The following is a 14,871-nucleotide window of genomic DNA, read 5'->3' as shown; positions in this document are numbered from 1 at the left end:
GCCTCATATCCTGTTTCTCGCTCTCCAAAACAAACAGAGCCATGCCAAGGAGGAGGAGGGGAGAGAAGCAGAGAAATCCTTGACAAGAAGCATCAGGGTTCATGGAAGACGCGGTCTTAATGTTTCGAGAAAACCGTGTACTGTTTGTTTTTCTGTCAGTCTAAACAACATATGTGATCTACCACTAACACGACCATATATTTCTCACTGGGTTTAGCTGAACTGTTTGACAAAAGCAGCCCAGGACAGACGACAGCGCAGGCTTTTCAATAAGATTTGAAAGATACTGTCAACGTGTCAGGATGAAGAGTTTCTCCGCTGCTGTACATTGTAATTTCAACATATCATATTTCCACAGCTGAACACCTCCTGGGCTGCCTACTCCGTACTTGGCTTCAGCTCAGGACTAGACAAGGCTTCATGCACGCCACACACACTGAGAATACCAAGTGAGGGGAGTCGGACTGCGTTCGATCTGCAGGCCAGAAAACCGGGCTTAACCGGGATATGTGAAATCCATTTGGGCCTGCAGTCGATCTGTCTACAGCTTGTCACCGGAGCTGATGCATGGCGCTCCGTCCCAGGGTCGAGCACTGGAACCACACACAATACACCAGTACCGCCAAAAACATGTAAAAGAAAATCCTGATTTTTGTAAAATCCTCCGTCTTTAAACGAATTAGGATGTTCGTTTACAGTCTACTAAAATCTGAATTTGCATTTTTCCTTACTTTAATTTCCATTGCAGTCACTTAATTAACAAAAAAAGCTTTCATGTACACAAGCTTAGTTAAGAGACTGAGTGATCTTTTTACAGAGAGCCTGCTGTGTGTATCCAATTAAGAAGCTTAAGGGGCTCTGATATATTTGGTATTTAAGGCGGCACGCTTTAATAAGGGTACTTTTAAGAAGATGATTCAGAGAGGAAGCACAATCTGAATTAGCAACATAAACACACTCGATCACACGACTGACTGTCTTTGAATACATTAATAAAGTCTCTAAGTAGCTGCTAAATTCTGAGCTCTGGGGCAACAAGAAAGCTAGAATTTGTGGGTCACACTTGAAGCTGCTGCCTCAAACTAAGAGGAAATGCTGAAAAATCGAACATTAATCATTCATCCATTTGCCATTTTTCAGTTTCTTTCCGTCATGTTTCCTTCTTTTATCTCCTAATCATGTACATATTATAAATCATTTTGCAAACTCCGCTTTAGAGCTAAGCGATAAGCTGATTAATGGATTAGTTGATTCACTGGAAAATAATCAGCAATTATTTTGATAATCAATTAATCCTTTCGGTTTTCCAAGCAAAAGTGCCAAACAATCTGTTGTTCCAGCTTCTCAAATGTGAGAAAATTTGCTGCTTCTCTGTGGGCAACAAACAAACTGGGAGCCATGTTGAACTCTGACAAATTGTGATGCCCATTTTTTTCACTATTGTTTTTTTTAATTCCATCTAGTGAATGAGGAATTGATTAACAGGAAGAGTAGATATAATCTTTATCGAGAATGAAAGTAAAAGCTAGTTGCAGCTCTTCTCTCTTCTTGTATGTATATGCTGGGTCGGCATAGGAACCGTCTGCAGTCTAACTGACAGGCATGTGAACTTTAAACAAAACAAGTTGCACTCTAAATAATAGCACCTTTTAACAGCATAATTACTTGCAAACGATGATTCATGCGACCACAATGAAACATCTTAAAATCCCGATGAATACTTTGCTCTAAAATGTCAGGCAGGAACAACTTGTTCCTGTTTTTGTGGCACCTCATGATGTTCATCCAACCTAACATCACAAGTACAGACAGAAACATAGCCTCCCACCGGTGTTGACGGCCCTGCCTCTGGGTGCTGCAGGTGTCAGTCAGCCCCACAGCTGCCGCATAAATCTCAGAGGAGCCAACTAGCTCCGCTGAAATATCGCTGACGGGGGCCGCCATAATCACGGCCTTTCAGGAAGTGTCAATTTGCTGACTAATGTGGCGGGAAGTTGAGGTCAGTGGGCGGGGTAGAACGAGCATCTAACCCAGGCGAGGTGTGGCTGTCTGATTAACTGGAGGAGTGCTGGAGACGAGGCAGGGCGAGATCAAGTAATGAGGAGGTAAAGCCACTTGTAAACTTCTGATTGTTTCATGGTCTGAGTTGTGGTTCATTAAGAGTGAAATTTTGAACTTGAATTTGTGGTTATAAAACGCTCCTGTTCAGACATCTAACTCTAGGTGTGAGTGGCATTCAATTCATTTTCTTTTTCTCTTGATGATTTGATGATATGTTTAGTCTTATTAGCAAAGCCCGAGGCCCTGCATGGTGGTTGGTCTATTTGCCTAGTTTACTGGATGATTCTGGTTTCTGGAGGTGAACCCTGCTGTCCTGTATTCCTCGTGGCCTAATATTTTTCTTCTTCCTCCAAATACTGGTGAAGACCTTAAACTTTGACAGGTTTGCAGCGTCCTATTGGCCTAGTGGTTCAAACGCATGTCGTACAGTGCGATTACAACATTCCCTATTCAATTCTGGCGGGGAAACTTCGTTCTAAGTCATTTTCCATGTCTCTCCCCTCATCTTGTGTCACCTCTCTACTGTCCATGAATTAATAAAGGCATGAAACACATGAGCAGGTTTGACCGTGGCACCTAAGAAGAAACATACTGTGTAATAATCCTACATGAAAAAACGAATGTAATCTTGCGGAGTGAATTCAGTATTTTTAAACCCGATTATAGAACAGACCAACTAAAGCGCTGACACTGATTTATTCTGTAAAACATCCCAAGGACAACAGCATATAAAGATGATGTCTCTTATTTAGCCATATTTCCATATTTCGATTTATGGTGATCACTAATCATGTTACATGTGTGTTATCTCATACTTCATAATGACTAATCCACTATATATTCCCCATAAGCACAGCTTTTCGTTTTGACTGAAAAGGAAAAAGGGCTGCCACTCTATTATTGCAAAGCAGGTCATTTATCACAGAGCTTAGCGATGGCCTATTGCCAGCTACATTTAAAGTGCAGTATTGTACCGCTGAGGGCATTATGATATTCAAACAGATCAAATAAGCACCAAAGCTGCTTACAAAGCTGCAAAGTTATATAAGCAGAGAAAGGTGAGGAGTAAAAGCACATATCTGCTCAGTGCAGCCCAGAAACACTCAGGCAGGGGACAACAGCAGAGTTTAATGCAAGATAATATACGCCGGGACGTTTTATAATACAGTAACCTTAAGCTGAACTTTTGGATATTCAGAAGCTGGGCCAGAGCTTTCCAAAGCATTCTGTGCTGGTCTAAAACTTGGCACAGTTTCACTCTCTCTGCGGCCACTGAATGAAACCTCAGACCTCATCTCCGTTCACCCGAGTTGTAAAGTACAGACATGAGGCGAGGCGACACAACGAGCCGCCGACTTCAGCCGGAGCCGAGACACGAGCGGCGGACACGTTTCCAGCCCCTCTCCGCTGAACCCGGAGCGGACCGAGCGGAGCTGTCCTTTCAGCACCGCCGACACAAACACGCCGACTCCCGCTTCAAGATTCATCTCTGCCTCCCCTACTCTCACACACAGCGAAGCAAAATTCACAGAAACAGCAAGAAGAAAAAACTTGTGCAAACAGCAAAAGCGAGCCTCATTCCCCCCCAAATCATTTGCTTTTCAGTTTGAAGAGTCCAGCTCTGACATGTATTATTGCGAGAGGAAGTTAATTACAAGCAGAGGAGAGACGTTATTGGCCTACTTACCATCAATCGCCATGATGCTCTGTTTTGGCTTCCACTAAAGCGAGCGGTGAAGAAGGGGGAGCGGCCCACTGCGAGCGTGAGAGACGGGGGGGATTCATGGGGTGGTACAGTCCATGAAACACCGGGGAGGAAGCTGGCTGTCTGAAACCAGCGCTGTAGCTACAAATGAGTGACCCGTACACATAAGACATGCTACATCAGGCTGAACACACACAAACAAACATTTTTACAGCCCAGCAAATTATTTGTTTCGTAGTACGTGAAGCTGACTACATCTGTGTAGCTTAATAATGTAGTTTAGCCAAGGCAAAAGTTAATTAAGTTCAGCTAATATCTATTAAAGACTCCATTAGATGCTAATGCTATTTAGTAATACCATGTAGCTAATTTAGCTGTAGTAGCAGGATGCTAATAATATGCGTTTTAATAATATGCGTTAATCAACTGGGAAGTTAATTTAAGTTGCCTTAGACACATTATTATGCTGTCCAAAATGATTATCATAATCATATTAGTATTAACAGCTATAATCAATTGTATTTATATAGCATAATTTAAGCATAAAATGCAGATAACCTAGGCGTAAAATACCTTATTTACATAGGATACATATACATTTTGTAATTCTTGTTGTTGCCTATTTGCCCATCTATATATATATCTAACCATAGTGTTTATGATAAAACAAAAAAAAGATAATTACACAAAAAAAAGCAGGTTTAGAAAGGATGAAACAACCATCAGCAATAAAAAATAAGGAGAAAGCAATAGAGGACCTTCAGGCAGGCTGCAGTTCAGAGGTTTGGGGCATTATTAACAAAGGTTGCCTCTCTGTGCCTTTCAGTTATGTCCTCAGGGACAATCAAGAGAGCTAAGTGCTGTATGTCTTAACCATGTCACTCAGATAAGGCTGGGCAAAGCCATTCAGATTTTAAATTCTGATTTTAAAATCAACACATTCATTTTATTTTGAATACTGTGACAGACAGGCAATCAGTGTAAATATTTAAGATTGGAGCAATGTAGACTCTCCATCTGGTTTTCATGAAAACACGTGCACACGACTAAAGAGCATTACAAAAGTCCAGCCTGCTGGAGATAAAAACGTATTAACTTTTCCATGTCTCCCTGCGAGAGAGATGGTCTGTCTCTGTCAATGTCTTACATGGTAGAAGGACTCTTATTCACGTTTCTAATGTGATGCTCAAAATTTAGCTTAGACTCAATGATAACACCAAGGTTTTTGACCTGTTCCTTGGTGCTTTGTGCAAATAATTTTAGCTGGTCAGACAGTTTCTCTCTCTCATCTTTTGCTCCAGTTACTCAGAGCTCAGGTTTGTCTTGATTTAGTGGTAAGAAGTTGAGTCATCAACAGACTTGAGAGATGCATGCAATCAAGTTGATAGAACTGTAATCATTTGAGTTACCAGATATATATCATCTGCATAATTATGGGAATTTGATTTTGCGATTTCGAATACTATTGCTGAGTGGTAACATACATGTAACATACACAGACTGAAAATAACTGGGCCTGAGATAGGGCCCTGTGGGACACCACATGTCAGGTCTATTTTGTCAGACAAGAGCTCATCCATAGCCACAGAAAATTGACCAGTTAAGTAAAGCCTGAACCATTTAGAAACTGTGCCTAAGAGGCTGACCTAGTGTTTGTCTATCCAGCCGGATGTTATGTTCTACAGTAACAAATGCAGTACTGAGATCTACCAGAACCAGCTCAGACAACCTTTTCTCATTAGTGTTCAGTCTGAGGTCATTCACAACTTTGACTAGATCTGGTTCTGTACTGTGCTGGGCTCTAAAACCACACTGGAAATATTCAAGCACACTGTTGTCACAGAGAAAAGCATTTAGCTGTTAAAAAACTTTTTCCGAAGAGGCAGGTTGGAGATTGATTAGTAGTCAGAGATGACAGAACAATCTGTGCAGGGGTTTAAATTTAAGCGGTTTTAAAAGCTGTAGGAACGGTGCCTGTGAACAGCAAGAGATTAATTATCGTTAAACTTCTTTTACAACAGTTAAAAAAAATATTTTAAAGTGCACAGAAAGAGGATTTTAACTGACTTTCTGGATTATTTGCAATCCACTGCTGTAAAAATGTGCATGATACATTTAACGTTCGGGGGAACACTTTGTTGTATATTGCCAGAATATTTATTTATATGTTTAAGATTTGGTGGTGTATCAACAGTAACTGTGAGAAAGGCTATCTGACAGTTCAGTATGACATCATGATATTCAAATGGGCAAACAACATCACAAGAATTAAGCACTCAGAACAACTGGCACATACGGTGGCTGCAGCTCCGGCCCTTTTTCCTAGTCTAACAGAGATCATAATCATCGCTGGCATTTAAGATAGTGACATGCTTACAAGATGCCAAACATTCTTAATATTTTGTTGTACCAACTCAAACCAGCTTTTGTGATATCACATAACATATCCTCCTATCTGTCTTAATATCCTTTATCCTAATAATGTAAGTTGGTTTTGCAAACCCAAAACTCAAGTTAGCTACATATTTAAGCCCAATTAGCTGATAATAGTAGCGTATGCTAATACAGATAAATAATGAAGCTATCTAAATGCAAATACACACAGCAGCCCAGGCAACAGAAAAGATCATTTAGGTAGGTTTAGTAACATTCGATGATAATATACTCATTCGATGCTTATACATCTTAATCATTTGTCTTAGTTTGACTAAACTCAACTTTTGTGATACCTCCCAGATACAAGGCATATTCCTTTTATGGACTTCTTCTTCTTTCATGAAATCTCAAGAAAGCTTAAAGCCAGTTATTGCTCAAAACAGCAGCAATGGAACATCTTTGCATTTCTGAAGCCATTATTTTCAGTTATGTTTTTCAAGATGCACTTGAAGGAAGTTTCCAGGTTTCTACAGTCGTGGTTCACACTCCGGCTTCGTGTGACTCAGTGCTGATGGTTCACCCACTACCTTAGCCGTTAATCATCTCCTGATTGCTGATGGCTGGAAAAGAAAGCAGCAGGGCTCTGATTCCTGAGAACAGGCCACCGCTCTGGAAATTAACAGTAAGTGTTTGTGTCGGCCCCTCAGAACTAAAGAACAAGAGCCTCTTCCCACACTCGCCTCGCTGACAGTCGTCAGTCGCACAGGAAGAAAACCATCATCGTGGACCTTTTATGGGAGTTGTTGAAAAGATTTTTGGAGTCGAAGGAAGTCGCTAAGAGAAGTAAAACAAAAGCATACGCTGCTTCACAGTGTAACTCCTGAAATGCTCTGATCAATAAGAAAAGATGTTATATAGGAATGTAAAAGCATGTGACAGTGATTTGCTTCCCTGTAGTGTGAATTTTAAAGGTCAAGTATTAAATAGAGCACAGGAATTAAATATTCATACAGCAGGCAGCAGACATCATTGAGAGTATCTGTTCAGTGCTCACCATGTTGTTTTCCAGAGCTGCTGTGCTTCCACTGGAGGTAACATATTCTAATATGACTCGCTTTATATTGTGCGTCCAATCCTACAAGCTGCACACCTCGATATGTTACCTGGGGAAAAAAGCTAGTACGACCTCTGTGTCCTGGTTTTCACCTTTGCTCTCCTTGAAACTGCGTTTTGCATTAATGATACAACACAAACACTACGTATTACCTGCATGTGTCATCTTGTAATTCCTTTATCTCGTTCAGTGCACTGTATTTATTCCAGCCTGATCTAAATCGCTCTCTGTGCTTCTGCAGTCACCCCATTTCCTGCTGAGGTTCATTAGACCTTCATTCATTTCAGTCTAATCAAAATGTAATTATCCCGCTATTGCTAAGTCAGAAAAATACTACTGCCTGCTTATCTTCACAACCAAATGCCTATAATGTAAATACACAGTCCATTGTATAAAGTATATCAGTGCATTCTTTCAGCCCTCTGAAAACATGCAGCTGTTCTATTGTATTAATGTTTGCATGAACCTGTTGTTTCAATAGAATTATAAAAGCCATTAAGTTTCATTTTGAGATCCAATTTACACTCCTATGCCGTCATCATGTTGCCATGGATACACACAGCAGCTGCAGCAGCTTCACCTTGTGATTCCCTGTCAGAAACATGGGCCAGTGTTACCCAATCCATGCATGTGTAACACACACATCTCTGTATCCTCACCGCATTGTGCCTCTAATTTTAGAATCCTCATATTCAAACAGAGCCGTGTATTACAGTATGTGACATGCTTTTCCAGTGGGATTTACACAGGAGATTGTATACTTATACTTGGGATACACAGATACACATCCGTTACTATGTGAAAAAGGCTGTGTGGTATAATCTGACACGCAGTTTCAATAACATTACCTATACATGGACGCTGTCAAATAGAAGAGCGTGATGGCTGATAAAAGCCTCACGATGCACAGGGAGGGCAGGAAATCATTACGCTTTGGTAATGCACAGCATCCTCACCTTATGAGAGCAGCAAAACGATGTCTGATCCTTGTGCACTTACTGACATGCTGCAAACTGTGAGACTAATCAGCTTAATGAAGTTCAGACTTCTAAAAAGTGACATCTGATCTCTCCCGTCAACATTCTGAGGTGTCTTTAACGTCTCATTGGCTAAACTCTGCGGCTGCATCATTAAACATGAAGACATCCCTTTGTCTCTGGACAGTTTTGCTTGAATTTGAACCAAAATCTCCTTGCGACTTCTTGTCATAGGTTAAATATCTATCTAAGTTGTGATTTCCCCTCCCAGATTCTCTCATAAAGATCATAAATCATTTTCAGTGGCCTTAAAAAGTAAAACTGTGCTGTCCCTCAGAGCTCAGTGAACTGCAACTGAGAAAAGACAAATGCAACAGACAAAACAAATGAAAATGCTCATGCACAGCACAGAAAAATGCTGCACAGTGATAAAAGTCAAATGCACAAATGCTGCAAGTAGCACAGACAACAACGGAAAATGTTTCCAGGGACACTAAAAGGAGATGAACAAGGCTGGGACATGCTTGTTGTCTCACCAGGATGGTTCATCTAATGACTGCTTGTAAGGGTCCTGACCCCCGGGTTAGGAACAGATGTTTTATAAACTCTCACTTGTTGGACATACTGATACCAAAAATGAGTGTGACTGGATTGTTTAAGTTACTTTTAAGGCAATTTAACAAAACCACAGACTGCACAACATTAGTTACATAGCATGTTAGCAAAAGAGTTAACAACACCGTGCTGGCTGAAGATAAAAACGTGCACACAAACAAATGTGTACACAAACATGCATGTACTAACAAATGAACACAGACATGCACTGTTTCTCTATCTTGTCTCCATTCATTCTTGTTTACTTTGTCCTATTTTTAGCTGCAGCTCTGCTCAAATGCCCTCTGCTGGGCTCATCAAAGCAGCTCCTTCCTGTTGTCATAGAAATGGGCTGGCACGTCCACTAGCTTCTCCCTCCGCAGGCTGCCCAAATCACACCCACCAGAGGAGGGAGCACAGCTGTGGATCAAGTAGATTCATCTGAGCAGGTAGATTACATAGACCAGGAGAGGACAAAAATAGGCCAGTGATTATTAAATCATGCATGGGCAGAAAAGATCATTTCTCATTGTGTAAATATCTCCAATCGGGTATTTGCCCTTCAGTGTTTTCTTCTGAATGGACTGTGAGGCTGTTGTGTCTGAGTCAGACATGCGAGACTAGCATCCACAGTCATGTTCACTCCATGTATGACCTTGTGCTGTGTACGCCAGCTGTGCTTCTGGGAATTACCCAGTTCAATCAGCCTGCTGCCGCTATGGTGCTGCTGGGAAAATTGGTCATTCAGAGGAGCGGGCCCGGTCAGTCTATATCAGTCTATATGTCCTCTTTGTTATTGGAGTAGATCTGATATGGTTTGGCTCCATAAACAAGCAAGGTGCTGGTGCATCCTGCACAATTTTACGTTTATTTAGTTATATATAGGATGTCTTTCTTGTAAATGTCTCAGGACAACAGGAAGAAATACGTATTACAAGACTTTGCATCCAAATTGGCAGTCAGTCAGTCAGAGCTGTCATCCCTCTGCATCATAACTGCAATATAAACATGATGCAAAAGTGGAAACATTATATTTAGTGAATTTGAGGAGGAGGAAATTAAATGTCAAAGATTACACAATAAAGACTTATTTCCATTGAGGTCCTTGACCTAAAATATGCATGAGTAGTAGGATATAGCTTGGAAAGCGCAGTCTGTCTCATAATCCCTTCATTTATTTTAAGCTATTTTCATGTTTTTTTCTTATATGATACAGCAAAAAATTGTAAATACATACCATCCTGTTTTCACTAAATGGGTTTGATGAAGTCCTCATATGCTGAATGAATACACAGTTTCGCTGTTATCACATGACCAAAGTTCCATACTTCATAACTGAACAGTCTGCATGACAACTGAGCAAACTTCATTTGCAGATGAAGGCCATGTGATGTGGCTGAAAGCTCCAGAAGAAACTAACAAGCGGACCTTCAGTTAAGAATGCAAACTGATAAATACCAGTGACAATGTTTACATTAATTAGCTCTTATCAAATATGTAAATCGCAGGTTTGTGCTCTTTTACAAATGTCTGAACGTAAAGAAGGTATAGACTAACAACAGGTTGCCAGACTTTCCACAGACTTCTCTCACGCAGGCAGGACAGTGGAGGAGCCGTTTCCATAGTAATTGGTTGCTACATGTGACACAAATGGACTGGACCACTAAATTTAAAATGACATGAAACAATCCAATTAAAGGTCTGCAGAGTTTTCATCTAAAACACATTACTGCATTGGAAAACAACCCAAGGCAGCTAATATATCCACAAAAAGACCAAAAGAGGAATCAAAAGCACAAATATTTGGGTGGAGGGTCCCCTAATTCATATTAACTGTATAAAAATAAAACTAATATTGCAAAACTATTTTGTTATGCCTAAGACTGCAAGTGCCGAATTACAATTAATTTATGAATAAATCACATCAACGAATATTTGTTTGAAGTGAAAAAAAAGGGGGGGGGAGCTTTTTTTTCCACAAAGTTTTCTGTATCTGACTGTGTGGATGGTCGCTGTATCTCTGAAAATTGAACTGTGACACCACCATGTGGGCAAACCTGGTAATTGAATTGCGGCAGTGAAGTGAGCTGTGCATGGTTAAAATATATTCACATGTAATGACTCACTCAATTATTTAGAACTGAACACATTAAAGTCATTGCATTTTTATATTTTACACCACTTAAAGATCACACTGCAGCATTAGAAGCACTAATTCCTAAATCACCAGCACTTCTAACACATTTGCTTCTAAATTAGACGATGCATGTCTGTAGCTCGTGGGAATCCATCTTTATTGCATTAATCCAAGTGATGCTGGTTTTTTCAGCCCAACACAATCACAAGCACGTTCAGTACTATGTACCTGCACACGGACGTGCACACACACAGTAGTTTATGTCTGCAGTTTGTGTTTGAGGTCGGCCAGTTGCTTCACGTTGACGCTGCTACCACCACATACGATCACCAGCAGGGGGCCCAAGGGAGTCGGCAGCCGACCTGAAACAAAACCGACAATCTTCTGTTATGTCCAGAAGTTTTGCCTCATTATAAAGGGAGTTAATATATACAGGAAGTTTTACCATAAATATTAGATTTCATTATTTTCCACAGGCATGGCTGCAGTCTGAAAAGGTCTTATAACGCATGAGAATAAGAACCACAAGAAAAGAGGTAAATTAGGAGCTGCCACAAGACACATTTACCACGAATTGTCAACCAGACTACTTGGCTGAAACGGCTATACCTTGGTGCCACTGTTGTATCAGCCATCAGAAGAGTTGTAAACGAAGTGGAACTAATAAGTACATAGTGCTGAAATTGATTTTCCTACATAAGATGCTTTATGACATGCACGACAGAAGCAAGGTGCTGAGTAGTTACCTTCATCCTGCAGCCTGCGTATGAGTCCACTGTAGACAGGTGCGAGCGCTGCTCCGCATGCCATCTCCACCAACACACGCTCCTCATCTACAAGATTTCGTTCAGCATTATGGTCACAAGTCATTAGCAGCCAAAGCAAAGTTCTGAAGAACATTAAAATGCAGGTTCAAGGAAGCAAACACACGAACCCAGGAATGATTCGAGGGCCTGCAGAGCCTCTTGGTCAGTCACGATCTCAGAAATGATCGTAAGCTCGCTGCTTTGGCTGTATTCAAAAGCTTTCGTGCAAACTGTCTTTGCGCCAAGACATTTAGCCTCACTGTGGAAAGACAGATGAGGGTGAGGTCAGCGTGGCTGCACTCACAGCTCCAACTCCAAGAAAACAGCCTCTAACCTGGTGATGTCTGCCAGCGTGACCACCCTGCCCGCCTTAACCGCTGCGTTGAAACAGTCGGCGCCCACCGTCTCCATGGCGATGATGGGCACCTCTGTCCAGCCTACGTCCTTCAGGCCCTGGATGACCCCACAGAGGAGGCCCCCTCCGCCCACAGACACCAGCACCGCTCCAGGCCTCACACCAGGACCCAGAGAGTCCGCGACCTCCGTGATCATACTGGCGTGGCCCTGCCTGGGTGTGTGTTGTGAGAAGGATGACACAGGAGATACAGTGAGTCATTTAATACTGCAGAGTACCAGTTTTGTAGAAGTTCATTAATTAAAACCGCATTGCAAAAATTGTTAACTTCAATGAACTGTGGAGAATGTTTCTACCAGAGCAGGGGGTGATCGAATGGAGGAACATAGGTGAGTCCTTCTGTTTCTGCCAGTCTGAGAGCCTCTGCATTCGCATCATCCCAAACCTGAGAAGAAGATTTTACTTACTTTCCTCTTCCACCGTTTGCTTTTATTCTAAGGACTGAAAACTATTACAGATTTGCTGTTTAAACAACCATAGATCAGATCAGAACTGATGCCACAAAGACTTATATTTATATACTGTATATTTAATATTATTTGTTACCCTGCCTGTAATCTTGACAGTAGCACCCTCATCCCGGAGTCTCTGAACAACCAGCTGAGGAGATGAGGAGGGAACTACGATGGTGGCTGGTACACCCATTTTTCTGGCTACATAAGCTGCAGCCATACCTGCGTTACCACCTAGAAAAGGCCATATGTTAAATTACTGTCAACAATTGATGCTGTACAGTTCATACTCACGTGCTATGTCACAGTACACATCTCACCTGAAGAGCAGACGACTCCTTTGGACTGTCTGGCGAGCTGCAGAAGAGAGGAATGAAATGAAAAAGAGCAAGTTTCTGTCTTCTCACCTGAGATCTACACCACAGCCAGTCAGCATGGGCTTTTAATACGAATGTTACATTAGTTAGTCAGTGTTTGATATAATGGATGGGAAGAAAAATCTTTTTCAAGTACCAGCAGAGGGTTGAGGGTTCGTACCTGCTGACAGAGGTGTCCAATGCCACGGATCTTAAAGGAGCCAGAGGGCTGTGAGTTCTCCATCTTCAGGTACACGGTGGTTCCCACGCGTTTAGACATGCTGATGCTCTCCAGCAGCGGTGTGTTCAGATGGAAAGGCTTCGCCATGGTGCGCCTAATTTAGCTAAAATCTTGTCAGACGAGCAGACAGGTGAGCGTGATGGCGACTGAGAAAACACCAACAACTGACGAGGACTGACACAAATCTGTCTTTCAAGAGAACTAAACTTTCATCAGGGACGATTTAAACTTCCATCAGCGGGGGGTCCACAGGAGAAATACTTTTCTTTACTACACATCTTTTTGAAGAATAGGTGTTAATGATTTCTCTGGTATTTCCTGCCATATTGTGTGCCAGTGTGCCAGTGCTGCCTTCATGTGCAGCTGGAAACAATTGGTACTAGTTGCAAAAGTGGTGGGAATGTGCACATGAACATGAAGAAGCAGAGTCTACACCTGATGGTTTGGTAGAGTTGGCTGTCAGTTCATTATTATTAGTTCAGTAGAACCACGATTACTAAATATAAAAAATGAATAGAAAAAGCAAGTGACAGAAGCAGACATATCTTAAGCAAGCAAGTCCGTTATGGTGACATTTATTTCCTTGTATTTATGTAGCTACATATTGCGATTCAACTTATCTGACATATGAAGTGTAAAATGTATGTATGTTTCTCGATCTTTAAAAGTTTCCTCCACACAGTAGAACTTTCGTGAGGAAATTAAATTGTTCTTCGCGCTGTGAACGTCCATGTTCACAAGCTAGCTGGCTGTGACGCAGCGAATGCAAAACAAAACGTTACGTGACGACAGTGAGTTCGAACGTGAACAAATTTCATGACGCAACGTTTCACGACTGTACTGTACGTCAGCGTGTTAAATAAGACTAAGGTATAAGGTATTAAATAAGACTTACGTTTGGTAACAGTGTCCTGAACGCGCCTCCGACCATGAAATGATAAAGCGGTGTATTTTATGTAAACTGTGCTATATTTTCAGTGTACGCTACATTATGCTATGTGACGTAGCGCGTAGCAGGAAGAGCCTCCTGTGACAAAAACACCACCACTTCCGGTCAATACTTCAAAATAAACGTGGCTCTCGATCAACTTCTTCAATAATGATAATAATATTAGAATTTTGACTCATAATAATTGTGGGTTACTAAAGTTAATGTTACTGTACGGGCTAAACCTCCAGGTACTCCTAACTTTAAGTTTTGCTTTGATGCCATTTTCTTTCTCTTGCCCTTATAATATTTAACAGACGGACAATATAACACAATATTGACTGTTTGAGAATGTTAAACTAATTGAAATCGAAAACAGATAAATCAAAAATCTCCTTTGCGATGGCTGGAGTAAGTCACAGCTACACTTACACAATACACAAACCTGTATTTTGTTGTTCCTCCAACTTGTCTGCCTCTTCCGTGCCTTCATTTAGAAGGACAAATAGATTTTTTGTTATTTTTTTATATGATCTGTCATGTGTGGTTACTAGAGGGAACGTTGCATAGTTAACTTCGTCAAAAACACTAATTTGCATAATGTGACGATACAGTGATTGTAAATAGAAATAAACTTACCTGTGAAGAGCCTTCTGCTGGTGCAAACACGTGAATAACACGTGAACTTTAATGCCTCTCTAAAGTCCAC

At 41.2% G+C, this 14,871-nt stretch overlaps 2 protein-coding genes across 4 annotated transcripts in view; both read right to left on the bottom strand.

Annotated features, from left to right (window-relative positions):
* The window catches only part of LOC121618700 (synaptotagmin-14-like), a 35,392-nt gene extending 31,546 nt beyond the window's left edge, over positions 1 to 3,846 (bottom strand). The window contains 2 exon segments of the mRNA XM_041954255.1: positions 3,749 to 3,780; positions 3,782 to 3,846. Coding sequence (XP_041810189.1) covers positions 3,749 to 3,780; positions 3,782 to 3,846 — 97 coding nt within the window.
* Positions 3,847 to 9,986: 6,140 nt separating this feature from the next.
* Positions 9,987 to 14,255, bottom strand: sdsl (serine dehydratase-like). 3 transcript variants are annotated; one of them, XM_041953961.1, is made up of 10 exons: positions 14,130 to 14,255; positions 13,175 to 13,344; positions 12,958 to 12,994; positions 12,732 to 12,871; positions 12,482 to 12,570; positions 12,105 to 12,338; positions 11,899 to 12,029; positions 11,711 to 11,797; positions 11,193 to 11,326; positions 9,987 to 10,490 (listed from the first exon to the last, which is right to left on the bottom strand). In XM_041953961.1, the coding sequence occupies exons 2-9, from the start codon at positions 13,319 to 13,321 to the stop codon at positions 11,223 to 11,225; spliced, it is 969 nt and encodes a 322-aa protein (XP_041809895.1). In that variant the 5' UTR covers positions 13,322 to 13,344; positions 14,130 to 14,255; the 3' UTR covers positions 9,987 to 10,490; positions 11,193 to 11,222. The 3 variants fall into 3 exon arrangements, with proteins under 3 accessions (XP_041809895.1, XP_041809894.1, XP_041809896.1); XM_041953960.1 differs by having other exon boundaries at positions 9,987 to 11,326; XM_041953962.1 differs by having other exon boundaries at positions 9,987 to 11,326; positions 13,175 to 13,337; positions 14,130 to 14,229.
* Between the last annotated feature and the right edge of the window lie 616 nt (positions 14,256 to 14,871).

This window comes from Chelmon rostratus, chromosome 15 (genome assembly GCF_017976325.1).
Source record: "Chelmon rostratus isolate fCheRos1 chromosome 15, fCheRos1.pri, whole genome shotgun sequence".
Classification (NCBI taxonomy): Eukaryota; Metazoa; Chordata; class Actinopteri; order Chaetodontiformes; family Chaetodontidae; genus Chelmon; species Chelmon rostratus.
This window is presented reverse-complemented; position numbering and strand designations above follow the sequence as displayed.

Bases quoted from the DNA above. Each gene is read 5' to 3' on its own strand.
- sdsl (XM_041953960.1), bottom strand. From the start codon at position 13,321: ATGGCGAAGCCTTTCCATCTGAACACACCGCTGCTGGAGAGCATCAGC. The intron at 12,872-12,957 runs GTGAGATGTGTA...GGCCTTTTCTAG, and splicing joins AGGAGTCGTCTGCTCTTCAG to GTGGTAACGCAGGTATGGCT. The intron at 12,571-12,731 runs GTAACAAATAAT...TCTTCTTCTCAG, and splicing joins CTGTCAAGATTACAGGCAGG to GTTTGGGATGATGCGAATGC.